Source organism: Mobula hypostoma, chromosome 20 (genome assembly GCF_963921235.1).
Source record: "Mobula hypostoma chromosome 20, sMobHyp1.1, whole genome shotgun sequence".
In the NCBI taxonomy this organism is placed as follows: Eukaryota; Metazoa; Chordata; class Chondrichthyes; order Myliobatiformes; family Myliobatidae; genus Mobula; species Mobula hypostoma.
This window is the reverse complement of record NC_086116.1, coordinates 25,325,886-25,338,513: the sequence shown is the minus strand read 5'-3', so window position 1 is coordinate 25,338,513 and position 12,628 is coordinate 25,325,886. Positions and strand designations below refer to the sequence as shown.

General features: G+C 38.9%; 1 protein-coding gene across 4 annotated transcripts in view; it reads right to left on the bottom strand.

Annotated features, from left to right (window-relative positions):
• Positions 1–12,628, bottom strand: part of gramd4a (GRAM domain containing 4a) — a 163,928-nt gene that overhangs the window by 31,358 nt on the left and 119,942 nt on the right. For all 4 annotated transcript variants that reach the window (XM_063072575.1, XM_063072576.1, XM_063072577.1 and 1 more), the window contains 4 exons: positions 12,469–12,601; positions 10,946–10,971; positions 9,810–9,901; positions 1,313–1,404 (listed from right to left, as the gene is read on the bottom strand). In XM_063072575.1, the coding sequence (XP_062928645.1) occupies positions 1,313–1,404; positions 9,810–9,901; positions 10,946–10,971; positions 12,469–12,601 (343 nt within the window). The remainder of the gene's footprint in view (positions 1–1,312; positions 1,405–9,809; positions 9,902–10,945; positions 10,972–12,468; positions 12,602–12,628) is intronic.

Here is a 12,628-nt window from a genome sequence, read left to right as displayed (position 1 = left end):
GGTCTAAATATGTTACCATGTCTTAACAGCCAAGTTAAACCACGCAAATGCCAAGTGCAACAAAACCAGTCTTCGTCAACTTAGCCAACACATTGCTAGCAGAGGAATTCAGGTAATAGTTAGCTACAGACACAAACCAGGGGTAGGTAACATCCAACATTCAGTTTGGGACTTGGGCACATAAGAACATCATAAACATGAAGAATGGGATCAAATTTACAAGCCTAAACTTGTAAGTTCCTTAGAATTGGATACAATGCTTCGCAAAGGCTTTCTTGGCTAATGTCACAGGAGCCACGCATCTGTTCTCTATCTGCATTGTTGCGCGCTTATTATGTGTATTATGGTAACTAGTCATGTGAGTAATGGCGTGGTAAAAGCAAAGGGAATAAGTTACATATTCATTCGTGCTTTGTTATGGGCAGTTTGGAACTAAGACGGATGTCATATCTTTTGTTGACCACTTAGTTACGCTTAATTACATTTGAAATCACTTAAATTTACTTTGGTGAAGTGCACTTAAGTACATTTAGTATCGCTAGTCTTAGTTCCATAAGTTTCATCACTTCAAGATTGTTTGTTTTGCTGGTTGCTAATAAAGGACCGAATACAGTTCTACAATCTTTGGAACATTATTATCAGATTGAATGGCGGGCATTGGCACTGGTTTGTAAGAAATAGCCACAAGTGTCGGTCTAAAAGCACTGACGTCCAGAGCTCAATGACACAACTCGAGCACAGCCAGGTTCACTTTGGGTATTATGTCTGGAGGTTGCACCATCTCCTTAAGATCACGTGGGTTTCCATCAGATGCTTTGTTTCCTCATACATTCTAAACATACACTGGTGGGTTAATTATGCACTGTAAAATTATCCTCTAATAACGAATGAATGAAAAGGGAGAACTCCCTTAGAGAAAGTAAATGACAACAACTTCACATTGCTATTATTATTATCTACCTTAAAAGTTTGACATCATCACAATTACGCTTACAGTTAGTCTGAACTGAAAACTAAACTGAAAATGTAGCAATTCACCCAAATGCATAAAATAAAATATTTAGTTTGGAAGCCAACCTTTTGTGGGACATAAGTTCACAGAAATTCTAAGTTCTCCATATTTTTAAGTATGGAAACCTTCCAAAATCTGACTTAAGAAAATTAAATTCTAATATAATCCAGTTGTTAAATCTAGATCATTATGGGGTGGGTCACATGCTTTAATAAAATTGCCCAGCCCGATAAAGTACTGAAGTGCCATTAGATTTTATTAATTTTAGACAGCAGTAAAAAGCAATGGAAGTGTTAATACCTTGCAATGAGGTAATTTAGAGACAATCTCAAAATGGCTAGAAACAAGAACATTGGAATGGCCCAGCCATGCCACACAGCATTCATGTAGATCTGAAAAACACAGCGCAAAACAGTTAGATTCCCTCCCTTCGCCATACCAGCAAAATGTTAGGTATTTTGTAAACTAAGTTAATATCTACAACAAAATCCAGAAAATGTCCATATACAGAATACCCATAAAGATATTACACTCAAAATTAAAATTCTCATAAATAATTTCTGGTGAAGAAATTCTCAACATCTATCAGTATCAAGGATTATTAAGGAGTCATTTTCTCAACTTTTTTTATAAACTGAAAATTCCTGTGAGATAAATCAAATGATTAACAATGTGATTATGTTCTAAGCTGTTTACTGGAGTGAGCCGTGGACTCTGCAGTAACAGTAGAAGGCAGCTTTCCCAGTAAGAAATCTGGTCAACTCTGTTTAACAGACAGCCATCAGTTGGAAACCCTGAAGAGCTGTGCCTCAAAAAAGCTTGCAAGTCAAATTTATTTTCCGGTCTCAGAATCAGCAGAGAAGTTCGTATCAGTGTTGTTAGCCAGAAAGAACCACAAGCTACAAATCAGTGAACAGGAATGGGACAAGGGGAGTGGAAACAGACGAAGCAAAGTCTTTACCCTTGCCATGTGGTGGCAGGAATGGAGACAGCCATTTTGCAACCGTATTTGCAGCTGCCATTTTTGTGAACTGATTCTTGAGCCAGGATAACTTGCTCAAAACAGTTGAACACGGCAACAAGGACTTTTGCCAATGACCCGCTAAATATGACCATACTCTGATAACTAGCTGTTCATTATGTAAAATGGAAGGTTTGCAGAAGGAACACCTGTGATCTGGTCATCTGGGCCCAGTTTTTGACTGACTGAGGCTTTGATTGGAGCACTGTGCAGACGCAGTAGAAGTGTTCCTGTGCAAGTCCAGTAAAGAGCTTTAAAAAGCAGGAAATGTTTTCAATGGGAGGCTTTGATCGGAGTACTGTGCAGACACAGTGGAAGCGTTCCCATGCAAGTCTGGCGAAGAGCTTTAAAAACCCAGTCTCCTTGAAAACGGGGTATGATCCAGTGAAACGGTCATCATGGGAGTGGTCTGAGCCAGAGTGGTAAGGTTTTAGCTCAACAGGGCTTCAGCGAGAACAGGCGGAGGCAAGGTAGGTAGATAAGTTCATTCTTTATTTAACTCTTGAGAAAATAAGAGGTATGTCTGCAGAGCAGCGTTCTCTTCTGGTTGTCAGATGTGGGATATCCGGGAGACTAACAGCCACACCCTTGGCCACATTTGCACCAGGTGTATCAAGATGCAGCTCCTTAGAAACCGTGTTAAGGAACTGGAGCTGCAACTTGATGACCTTTGTCTTGTTAAGCAAAGTAAAGAGGTGGTAGATAGAAGCTACAGGGAGGTAGTCAGCCCAAAGTTACAGGAGACAGATAAATGGGTGACTGTCAGGAGAGGGAAGAGAGAACATCAGATAGTGGAGAGCACCCTTGTGGCTGTCCCCCTCAACAATAACTACTCCATTTTGAGTACTTTTCCAGGGGGGGCCTACCTGGGGGAAGCAATAGCGGCCAAGCCACTGGCACTGAGTCTGGCCCTGTGGCTCAGATTGTAGGGAACTGAAGATGATGGCAGCAGTATTAGGGGACTCTATAGTTAAAGGTACAGATAGGCAATCTATGGATATGAAAAAGAAATACGGACGATAGTTTGCCTCCCAGGTGCCAGGGTCTGCGATGTTTCTGAATGCATTCACAATATCCTGAAAAAGGTGAGTGAGCAGTCAGAAATCATGGTACATACTGGTCGTTCTACCAATGATATAGGTAGAAAAAGGGAGGTAGTCCTGAAAACAGAATACAGGGAGTTACAAAGGAAGCTAAGAAGCAGGACCTCAAGGGTAGTAATCTTGGGATTGCTGCCTGTGCCACACGATAGTGAGGATAGGAATAGAATGAGGTGGCAGATAAATGTGTGGCTGAAGAATTGGAGCAGGGGGCAGGGATTCAGATTTCTGGATAATTGTGACATCTTCTGGGGCAGATGTGACCTGTACAAAAGGAACAGGTTGTACTTGAATCTGAGGGCGTCCAATAATCTTGCGGCCCGGTTTACTAGAGCTGGTGTGAGTGGTTTGAACTAATATGGTAGAGAGAAGGGAACCAATATGATAAGAGTTGAGGACGAACCAGCATGTTTATAAGTAGATGATGAATGTAACATGAATGAAGGAAGGACAACACCATGATTGGATATAGATGCAGACAGAGCAAAAAGTTAAATTGTACCACAAGGCAAAATTCAAAAGGGCGAAGGGTGCAGGACTGAAGGTGCTGTATTTAAATGTGTGCAGCATTCGGAATAAGGTGGACAAATTCATGGCGCAATTAGAGATTGGTCACTATGACATTGTGGGCATCACTGGGTCGTGGCTGAAACAAAGCAATAGCTGGGAGCATAACATCAAAGGATATAGTATTAAAACGACAGGCAGGAGGGCATAGGCGGTGGCATGGTTCTGTTGGTAAGAGATAGAATTACATCTTTAGAAAGAGGTGACTCAGGGTCAGAGAATGGTGAATTTTTGTAGGTGAAGTTAAGAAACTGCAAGGGTAAAAAGCCATTATGGGAATCATATATAGATCTCCAAATATTAGCCAAGATGTGGGATTGAGATTGCAAAGGCAACTGGAAAGGCATGTAATAAGGATAAGGACACAATTGTAATGGGGGACTTCAATATGCAAGGGGATTGGGGAAATCTGGTTGGTGTTGGATCACAAGAGAGGGAATTTGTTGAATGCCTACAAGATGGCTTTTTAGAGCACCTTGAGCTTGTGCCTACTATGGGAAAGGCTATCTTAGACTGGGTGTTGGGTAATAACCCTGATCTTATTGGGGAACTTAATGTAAAGGAACCCTTAGAAGGCAGCGATCATAATATGATTGAATTCATATTGCAATTTGAGAGGGAGAGGCATGTCACATGTATCAATATCAGAATGGAATAAAGGGGATTTACAAAGGCATGAGAGAAGAGCTTGCCCAGGTGAATTGGAGGAGATAATGACAAAGATGACAGCAGAGCAGAGGTGGCTGAAGTTTCTGGGAATAGTTCACAAGGTGCAGGGTAGATATGTCCTACAAAAGAAGTTGTTCTCAAATGGCAGGGGTGGGCAACCGTGGTTGAAATGGGAAGTTAAGGACTGCATAAAAGCCAAGGAAAGGGAATATAAGGCAACAAAAGTAAGTGGGAAGTTGGATGATTGGGAAACTTTTAAAATTCAACAAAAGCCAACTAAAAAAGCTATAAGAAGGGAAGAGATGAAATATGAGGGTAAACTAGCCGATAATATAAAGCAGGATACTTAAAGTTTTTTAATTTATATGAAGAGTAAAGGGGAGGTGAGAGTTGATATTGGACCACTGAAAAATGATGCTGGTGAGGCATGGGGCACAAAGAAATGGCAGATGAACTTAATGAGTACTTTGCATCAGTCTTCAGTGTGGAAGACACTAGCAGTGTGCCAGAGGTCCATGAGGGTCAGGGAGCAGGAGTGAATGCCATTGCTATTACAAAGGAAAATGTCCCTAGGCAAACTCAAAGGCCTTAAGGTGGATAAGTCACCTGGACCAGATAGACTACATCCCAGAGTCCTGAGAGAGCTTGCTGAAGAGATAATGGATACATTGGTCATGATCTTTCAAGAATCACTTGATTCTGGCATGCGGCATGGTCCTGGAGAACTGAAAAATTGCAAATGTCACCCACTCTCAAAGAAGGGAGAAAGGCAAAAGACAGGAAATTATAGGCCATTTAGCCTAACCTCAGTGGTTGGGAAAGTGCTGTAGTCTATTATTGAGGATGAGGTTTTGGGGTACTTGGAGATAAATAAGTCGTCAGCATGATTTAAGTAAAGGGAAATCTCGCCTGACAAATCTGTTAAGAGTTCTTCAAGGAAGTAACCAGCAGGGTGGACAAAGGACAGACAGTGGATGTCATTTACTTGGATTTTCAAAAGGTATTTGATAAGGTGCCTCACATGAGGCTGCTTAACAAGATAAAATCCTATGGTGTTACAGGAAAGATACTGGCATGGATAGAGGAGTGGCTGACAGCCAGGAGGCAGTGAGTGGGAATAAAGGGGGCCTTTCCTGGTTCGGGGCCAGTGACTAGTGGTGCTCCTCAGGGGTCAGTATTGGGAACTCTACTTTTCACATTGTTTGTCAGTGGTTTAGATAATGAAATTTATGGCTTTGTGGCAAAGTTTGCTGATGATACGAAGATAGATGAAGGGGCAGGTACTACTGAGGAAGCAATGAGATTGCAGCAGGGCTTGAGCAAATTGGAAGAAAGAGGAAAAAAGTGGCAGGTGGAATACAGTGTTGGGAAATGTATGATAATGCATTTCGGTAAAAGGAACAATAGTGCAGACTATTATCTAAACAGGGAGACAATTCAAACATCAGAGGTGCAGGGGGACTTCGGAGTCCTCGTGCAAGACTCCCAGAAGGTTAATTTACAGGTTGAGTCTGTGCTAAAAAAAGATAAATGCAACGTTGGCATTTAAATTCAAGGGGAATGAAATAAAAAAGCAAGGAGATAACGCTGAGGCTTTATAAGACACCAGTCAGGCCATACTTGTCAACAGTTTGGGGCCCCATAGCTCAGAAAGGATGTGTTGTTATTGGACAGAGTCCAGAGGAGGTTCAGGAGGATGATTCCAGGAATGAATGGGGTTAACATATGAGTAAGCTTTGGGCCTGTATTCACTGGAATTTAGAAGAATGTGGGGGGGGGGGGGAATCTCATTCAAACCTACCAAATGTTGAAAGGACTAGATAAGGTGGACGTAGAGAGGATGTGGGGGTATGGCAACCTTTTAGAACAGAGGTAAGGAGAATTTTTTTTTAGTCAAAGAGTAGGGAATTTGTGGAATGCTCTGCCACAGACTGTGGTGGAGGCCAAATCCGTAGGTATATTTAAAGCAGAAGTTGGCAACTTCCTGATTGGTCAGGGTATCAAAGGATATGGCAAGAAGGCAGGTGTATGGGGTTGAGTGGGATCCGGGATCAGCCATGATGGAATGGCAGAGTGGACTCGATGGGCTGAATGGCCTAATCCTGCTCCTATGTCTTATGGACCTATTTAGAATGGTTTGAACTAGTCTGAATAGGACAGAACTAAAGAAATCACCTAAGGCACAAGGCTAGAGGGAACAGTCATAATGCAATTCAACTTCTAGTCCTGGGGCACATCCAATGAAAAGCTGACACAAATCAGCGACATGACCTTCAGCCAACAAAATTGGAACATCACAGATTGATCTAACAAGGAAAAGAGTAAGAATGGAGGATTATGGGAGCACAAGTGGCAACAACTCTGTGGAGATCAACAATCGCAGAAGTGGATGACCCCACATCACAAACGAGGGAATTACATTGGGATCGCCAGGGCAGCGTAGACTCATGTTTCTGGGTATTACCTTTTCTCTTATTTGAAAGCTCATGGAGGGTCAGGGAAACCTGGTGGATGTCTACACAAGTATTTAATTGTGTAAATTCATGTGTTTGTTAGGTAAACCAGTAAAGGTACTTGTCAACACATACAGATATTCTCTGTACCTAACCAATCACTATTATTTAGGGTTAATCCTTGTAACAGTTTCAAGTAATGGCCAATAAGAACTAGGCCATTCAGTCCTCTAAACCAACTCTGCCATTCAACAGGATCACGACAAATCTGACATTTTTCAAGGCCACTTTCCCAACCTTTCCCCATTACCCGTATTTACTTAGTGATTAGAAATTTATCTTTCTCACCCTTAAATATATAGATGGACATTGTCCTCATGCTCCCTGTGACAAGGAATATCAAAAGCTCAGTCTTCTTATTCTGAGGCCAGTGACATGGTTCTGTGCTCTCCCTCTCTTAGCATTTATCTCTCTAGCCTGAAATAATCTTGTATGTTTCAATAAAATCTCCTCTCATTCTTCTAAAGTCTAATGAGTTGAGTCCCAAGCTGTTTAACCTTTTCTCACAGGGCAATCTGTGATCACCCCAGTGAGTATTCTCCAAAATGCCTCCAATGAATTAATACCTTTCATTACACAGAGTGAATAAGTTTGTTCATAGTAATCAATATCTAGTCTCAATAGTACCTTGGATATTTGCTATAAGACTTCCCTACGTTTATACTCCAACTTTCTTGAAGGCTCAACCTTCCTTTGGCCTTCGCTATTAACTGCTGCATAAGAGTATTAATTTTCTGTGCTCCACGTGCAAGGCATCAGTTTGGCTCCATTAAAATAATCTGTTCTTTTATTCTTCCTTCCAAAATAAACAACTTCACACTTCCCAAGATATAGTCCGTTTGCTCATTTTTTGCCCACTCACCCAAACTATCAATACCTCCCTGTAAACCATCTGCATTCTGCTTGCACATTTACTTTCCCATACATTCACTTCCATCCTGCATGTGATTAATACGCACTGTAAACTATGTAGTGCCAGTGTCGATTCCATGGTAACCCACTGATTACAGGTTACCAATTCAGGTTTCAGAAAGTGACTTAGTGCTGCTCCAATTGACGAAGACAATGCGACTGTTTTAGATAAAATCTTTCAGAATGGAAAACTACACGCATATTGCCAATATTTTAAAAACATGTGAGATTGAAACCAGGAAATTACAGACCAGCTCCTCAAACATCTGTTGTAAGGAAATGAACACTAATGAGAAACTTGAGCTGATTAAACCTTCGGTGTCTAACAAACCTAATACATGTTCTTGGACAATTTATTCCAATGGCAGACAGCAGAATGTTAACTGATGTAACTCAAATGGACTTCCAGAGGCATTCAGTAAGACTCTATGTAAAACAAAATCTGTAAACTAAAATTAACTTTCATTGAATTGGAATTATGAATTGGAAGGAGTGGTGTTCCAGGAGAACTTGTGCTTGAGTCTAAATAATTCACTGCATATTAATAAGTTATATCACATAATACAGAACTATATATCTGTTTGCTGACATCACAAAACACTATATGTAACATAGAAATGAGCATTAATTTATAAGACTTAGTATATTAAACATGTGACTGTAGCAGATACATTTCATTCAAGACATAAAGAGGTCATTCATTTAGAGAGCAAAAATAACAAAATGTTTTTTAATAATGAAAGTAGGATTAATGGCAGTGCTGAGATATTACTGTACATATACACAGATGGCCAATATGTATTGGACATGTATGGAAAATAATCAATAATAGAATCCATTAATGCTCTGTATACCAGGGGATGGGTGGTTAGGAAAGAGCTACCATAATTCTACAAGGCACTGGGAAAAACACTGGGCAAAGCAATGTCCTTCAAAAGAATTCCCATGAAAGGAAAGCAGCAAGTAGTCACAAAATGTAACTAGGGTACCAAGGGTTAAATTACAAAGCGGGATTATATGAATTAGCTTGAATGCCCTGGAAAACAGAACTAGATCATTGAGCTTTTGAGAATTGAATGGAAGATATAGAGCAGATAAAAGAACTGTATTCTCTGGCGGGGAGTCCAAAACAAAAGATTATAACCTTAAATCAGACCCAGCCCATTCAGAAGGGAATTCAGAAAAAGACTGTTCACACAAAATAGAGAAAATCTACATATAGCTCTGACAAAAAGTGATTGATGCCAGCAAGTCTAAATCTCCTATCAGTTTTGCTACCCAAGAAAGGTAAGGGATATTAAATAAAGGTACTCTAGGTGGGCAGGATTCCGCTGCAGATCCACCATGATATAATTCAACGGGCAAATAAAATCATGGATTATAGACCCCATACTTGTTTTGATATTTCTGTGAGAGACCTACTCAGATATTCAGCAAAAACAAATCCCAGTAGTGAAAATAAGGCAATTCAAGATAAAAGAGTGATTCATAAACACAAAAAAAAATGTCTGGAGATGCTGGAAATCCAGAGCAACACACACAAAATGCTGGGTAAACTCAGCAGGCCATGCAGCATCTATGGAAATGAATAGATAGTTGACATTTTGGACAGAGACCCGTTTTCAGGACTGGAGCAGAAGGGGGAAGATGCCAGAACAAAAATGTGGGGGGAGGAAGAGGAGGGTAGCTGGAAGGTGATAGGTGAAAGCAGGTAGGTGGGAAAGGTCAAGGGCTGGAGAAGAAGGAGAATGATAGGAGAGGAGAGTTGGACCATAGGAGAAAGGGAAGGAGGAGGGGACCCAGTGTAATTGTATTCATCAATCAAAATTATATAGTTGACACTGTCAGAAAGAATTGTGTGAAATTTCCACAGATCTCAAATTCTCTGCTGTAACTACAATGGATTCTCCAGAGGATCCACAGAAATTATGCCAGATCAGGAATCTCCACACCATTGTATCTCAAAGTAAATGCACAATATCATGCTAAACAAATCCACACCATTAACTACTTACAATAAAGGCAATTACTGAAGTGTATACAGAGTGCCAATTTGATAAGGCTGACAGGTTCTTTAAGAAACTGGTAACTGGTTTGGCACCTCGTTCTGAAAGTAAATAAAAGAAAGTGATCCTGCAGCCTTTCCTTAAAAATATAATCAATAAAATACCCCATTCTTCTTCTGAATATTTTCTTTGCAACAATAAATCACTTCTATGGCTAAGAATCCACAATAAATCTATTTTAAATTACAATGTTCACTTTAATAAAGTTAACAGTAATAGCAACCAGGGTAACACATACAAAATGCTGGAGGAACTCAGCAGGTCAGGCAGCATCTATGGAAGGGAATAAACAGTCAACCTTTCAGGCTGAGACTCTTCATCACGACTCAGCAATAGTAACCAACTGTATTATTGAACAGCGACATATTGCACGATATGAAAGAGTGAATAGCCGAGTTGTAACTGACCTACAGGCCTATATCTGTGACCTGGACAGGAAACTGGAACAGAGCTATTCTAGTTTTGCCATTTTGAGAACATGTACTTGAAACTGCACTTAAATGCATTTACAATCTTAAAATGAAACGCAGGAAGAACTTACAGTGAATGACACCTCATCACATCATAAGATCAATACTGCTTCACTACTTGGGGTTATTTAAAAAAGCAGCAAAACTGCTTTAATGTTCTCTTTAATGTCTGTTTAATTAAGATGTGAACAGACAATATTATCTGTTTCAAGACCAAAAGTGATAGAATTTTTTAACATGGTTATCAAGCAACATTTTTAATAATATTCATGAACTGTGAAAACACTACAGTCACACATTGCTATTTTTGGAAAGGAAACAAAGATAACTGATCAATAGTATAATTAAGGGCACATCTGATAACATGGGCTTTACACTGTTCATTTCAAAAATAAGTATGCTCTAACAAGATCCCTACTTAACATTGATTTTAACAATATTAATTTGCTAGAAGGATGTCACAAAATTAAAGTCATTTTATGGCAGGAAAGCCTGCAAAATTGTACAAGATGAAATGCAATGCAAACTGAAAACATGAGTTTAGTAACATGATTCCAATAATTTCACATTACAGAAAGTTTGTCTCACCCCCCCAAAGAAAATTGATATACTTACTTAATCTTCTCATATTTTCAGTTAACCTAGAAAAATATAAATTGATGAGGCACCATTTAAAATCAAACTTATTACAGTTTTTGATTTGAAAAATAAGTAAGTTTTGTAAACATATCATATAGAAACCAAAGTTATGGATTTGATGTTGTTCATATTTTTACCTCTCATGAAACAACTGCTCAAGATGCCTCACCCTATGCCAGAGGTTCCCAACCTTTATTATGCAATGGACCCCTGCGTTAACAGAGGAGTCCGTGGACTCCAGGTTCGAAAACCATGCCCGATGCATTGGTATCTTCATCACTGAAATTATTTTAAGTAATATTTAAGGACACAAGAACGGAAATACCAAAAATGAACCTACTCAGGCCAATTACTGTCTCAATCTTGCTACATAATTTAATTTCATTCTGTGACAACTCAAAACAATAGCAACCACGAATTATTAAAACAGCAATTTAATTATTTCATTTATGCTTGAACTGTTTCACAAAACAAATATGCACTGCCAGTATGGTGTGCATGGAGGCACAACCTGTGACTGATTGCAGATCTTCTTGTAAGGGGCTACAAAAATAAACATCTTGGTATGATGTTGATTGTTTACAAAAAGCTTAATTTAAATATTCGTATGTAGATATGGCTTCTTTTAGGTGAAAGAGGAATTCTCCTTAAGAATATTCAAATAAATTTTCTCTCATTGGGATCTCATTAGATTTAATGTTCTAAATTAACAACCACATAACATAAATTAACATTGAGCTCTCCTGGATCACATGGAAAAACTGAAGTAAAAACTCCATTGATTTGTAATTTTAAACTTAAATGGAAAAGAAATTATTAAACTACAAATGATGACAGAAGTCATGATGATGACAAAACCCCTCTTTTGCTTTTGTGTTTTCAAAGTACTACAATATTAATGAAACAAATAATCAGCTCTTTAATGTGGGGACAGTAAATGAATATGCTTATATGTATATTGGAAATTAAATTAATATTTGGATAACATGGCACAATATTTGGGTGAATTGTTATTTTAAAACTTATTTGTCTAGCATCTGAATTCCAAGCTTGAAAAGTCTTTTAAAAATATGAAGTTATTTTGATCTTTATATTATTGGAGATTAAAAGCTATTTCTTTGTCTCTTAACTCAATTTAAACAACTTTCCTTTCCCTTACTGTATCTGATTTGACATTTATGTTTCCAGTTTCCACTTGCCAGTTCCTATCCCACACTGTTCTTGATAATACTTATGTCTCATAACTTTGGGAGATGAAGAGTTATTTGTCTTGCTTTCACAGGTCCTGGATGCCCTTTAAAGACAGGCTACTTGTTGCTTGTCCATTTGAAAGCAATATCTTAAATAAAATACCAAGAGAATTTTATGGGAAAGTATGATTTTAATGTTCATTTCTCTCATTAAAATAATCAGTTACTGTGGAATCTGACCTGGGATTTAGGACCCCGCCTATCGCAGTGGAAAGCAGTGAGATACAAATACCACATTATTCCTCCTACCGTTTCGCACTAAGTGGTTCTTCAGTTTCTACATGAATCTCTTCTTGTTGGAATTGAAAATCTTCAATATACTCTGAAAACTTCTCAAAGAACCATTTTTGAATCTTGGAGTAGAATGTCCGACCACGTTTTTCTGGAAAATTAAGTAGTACAAGACTGA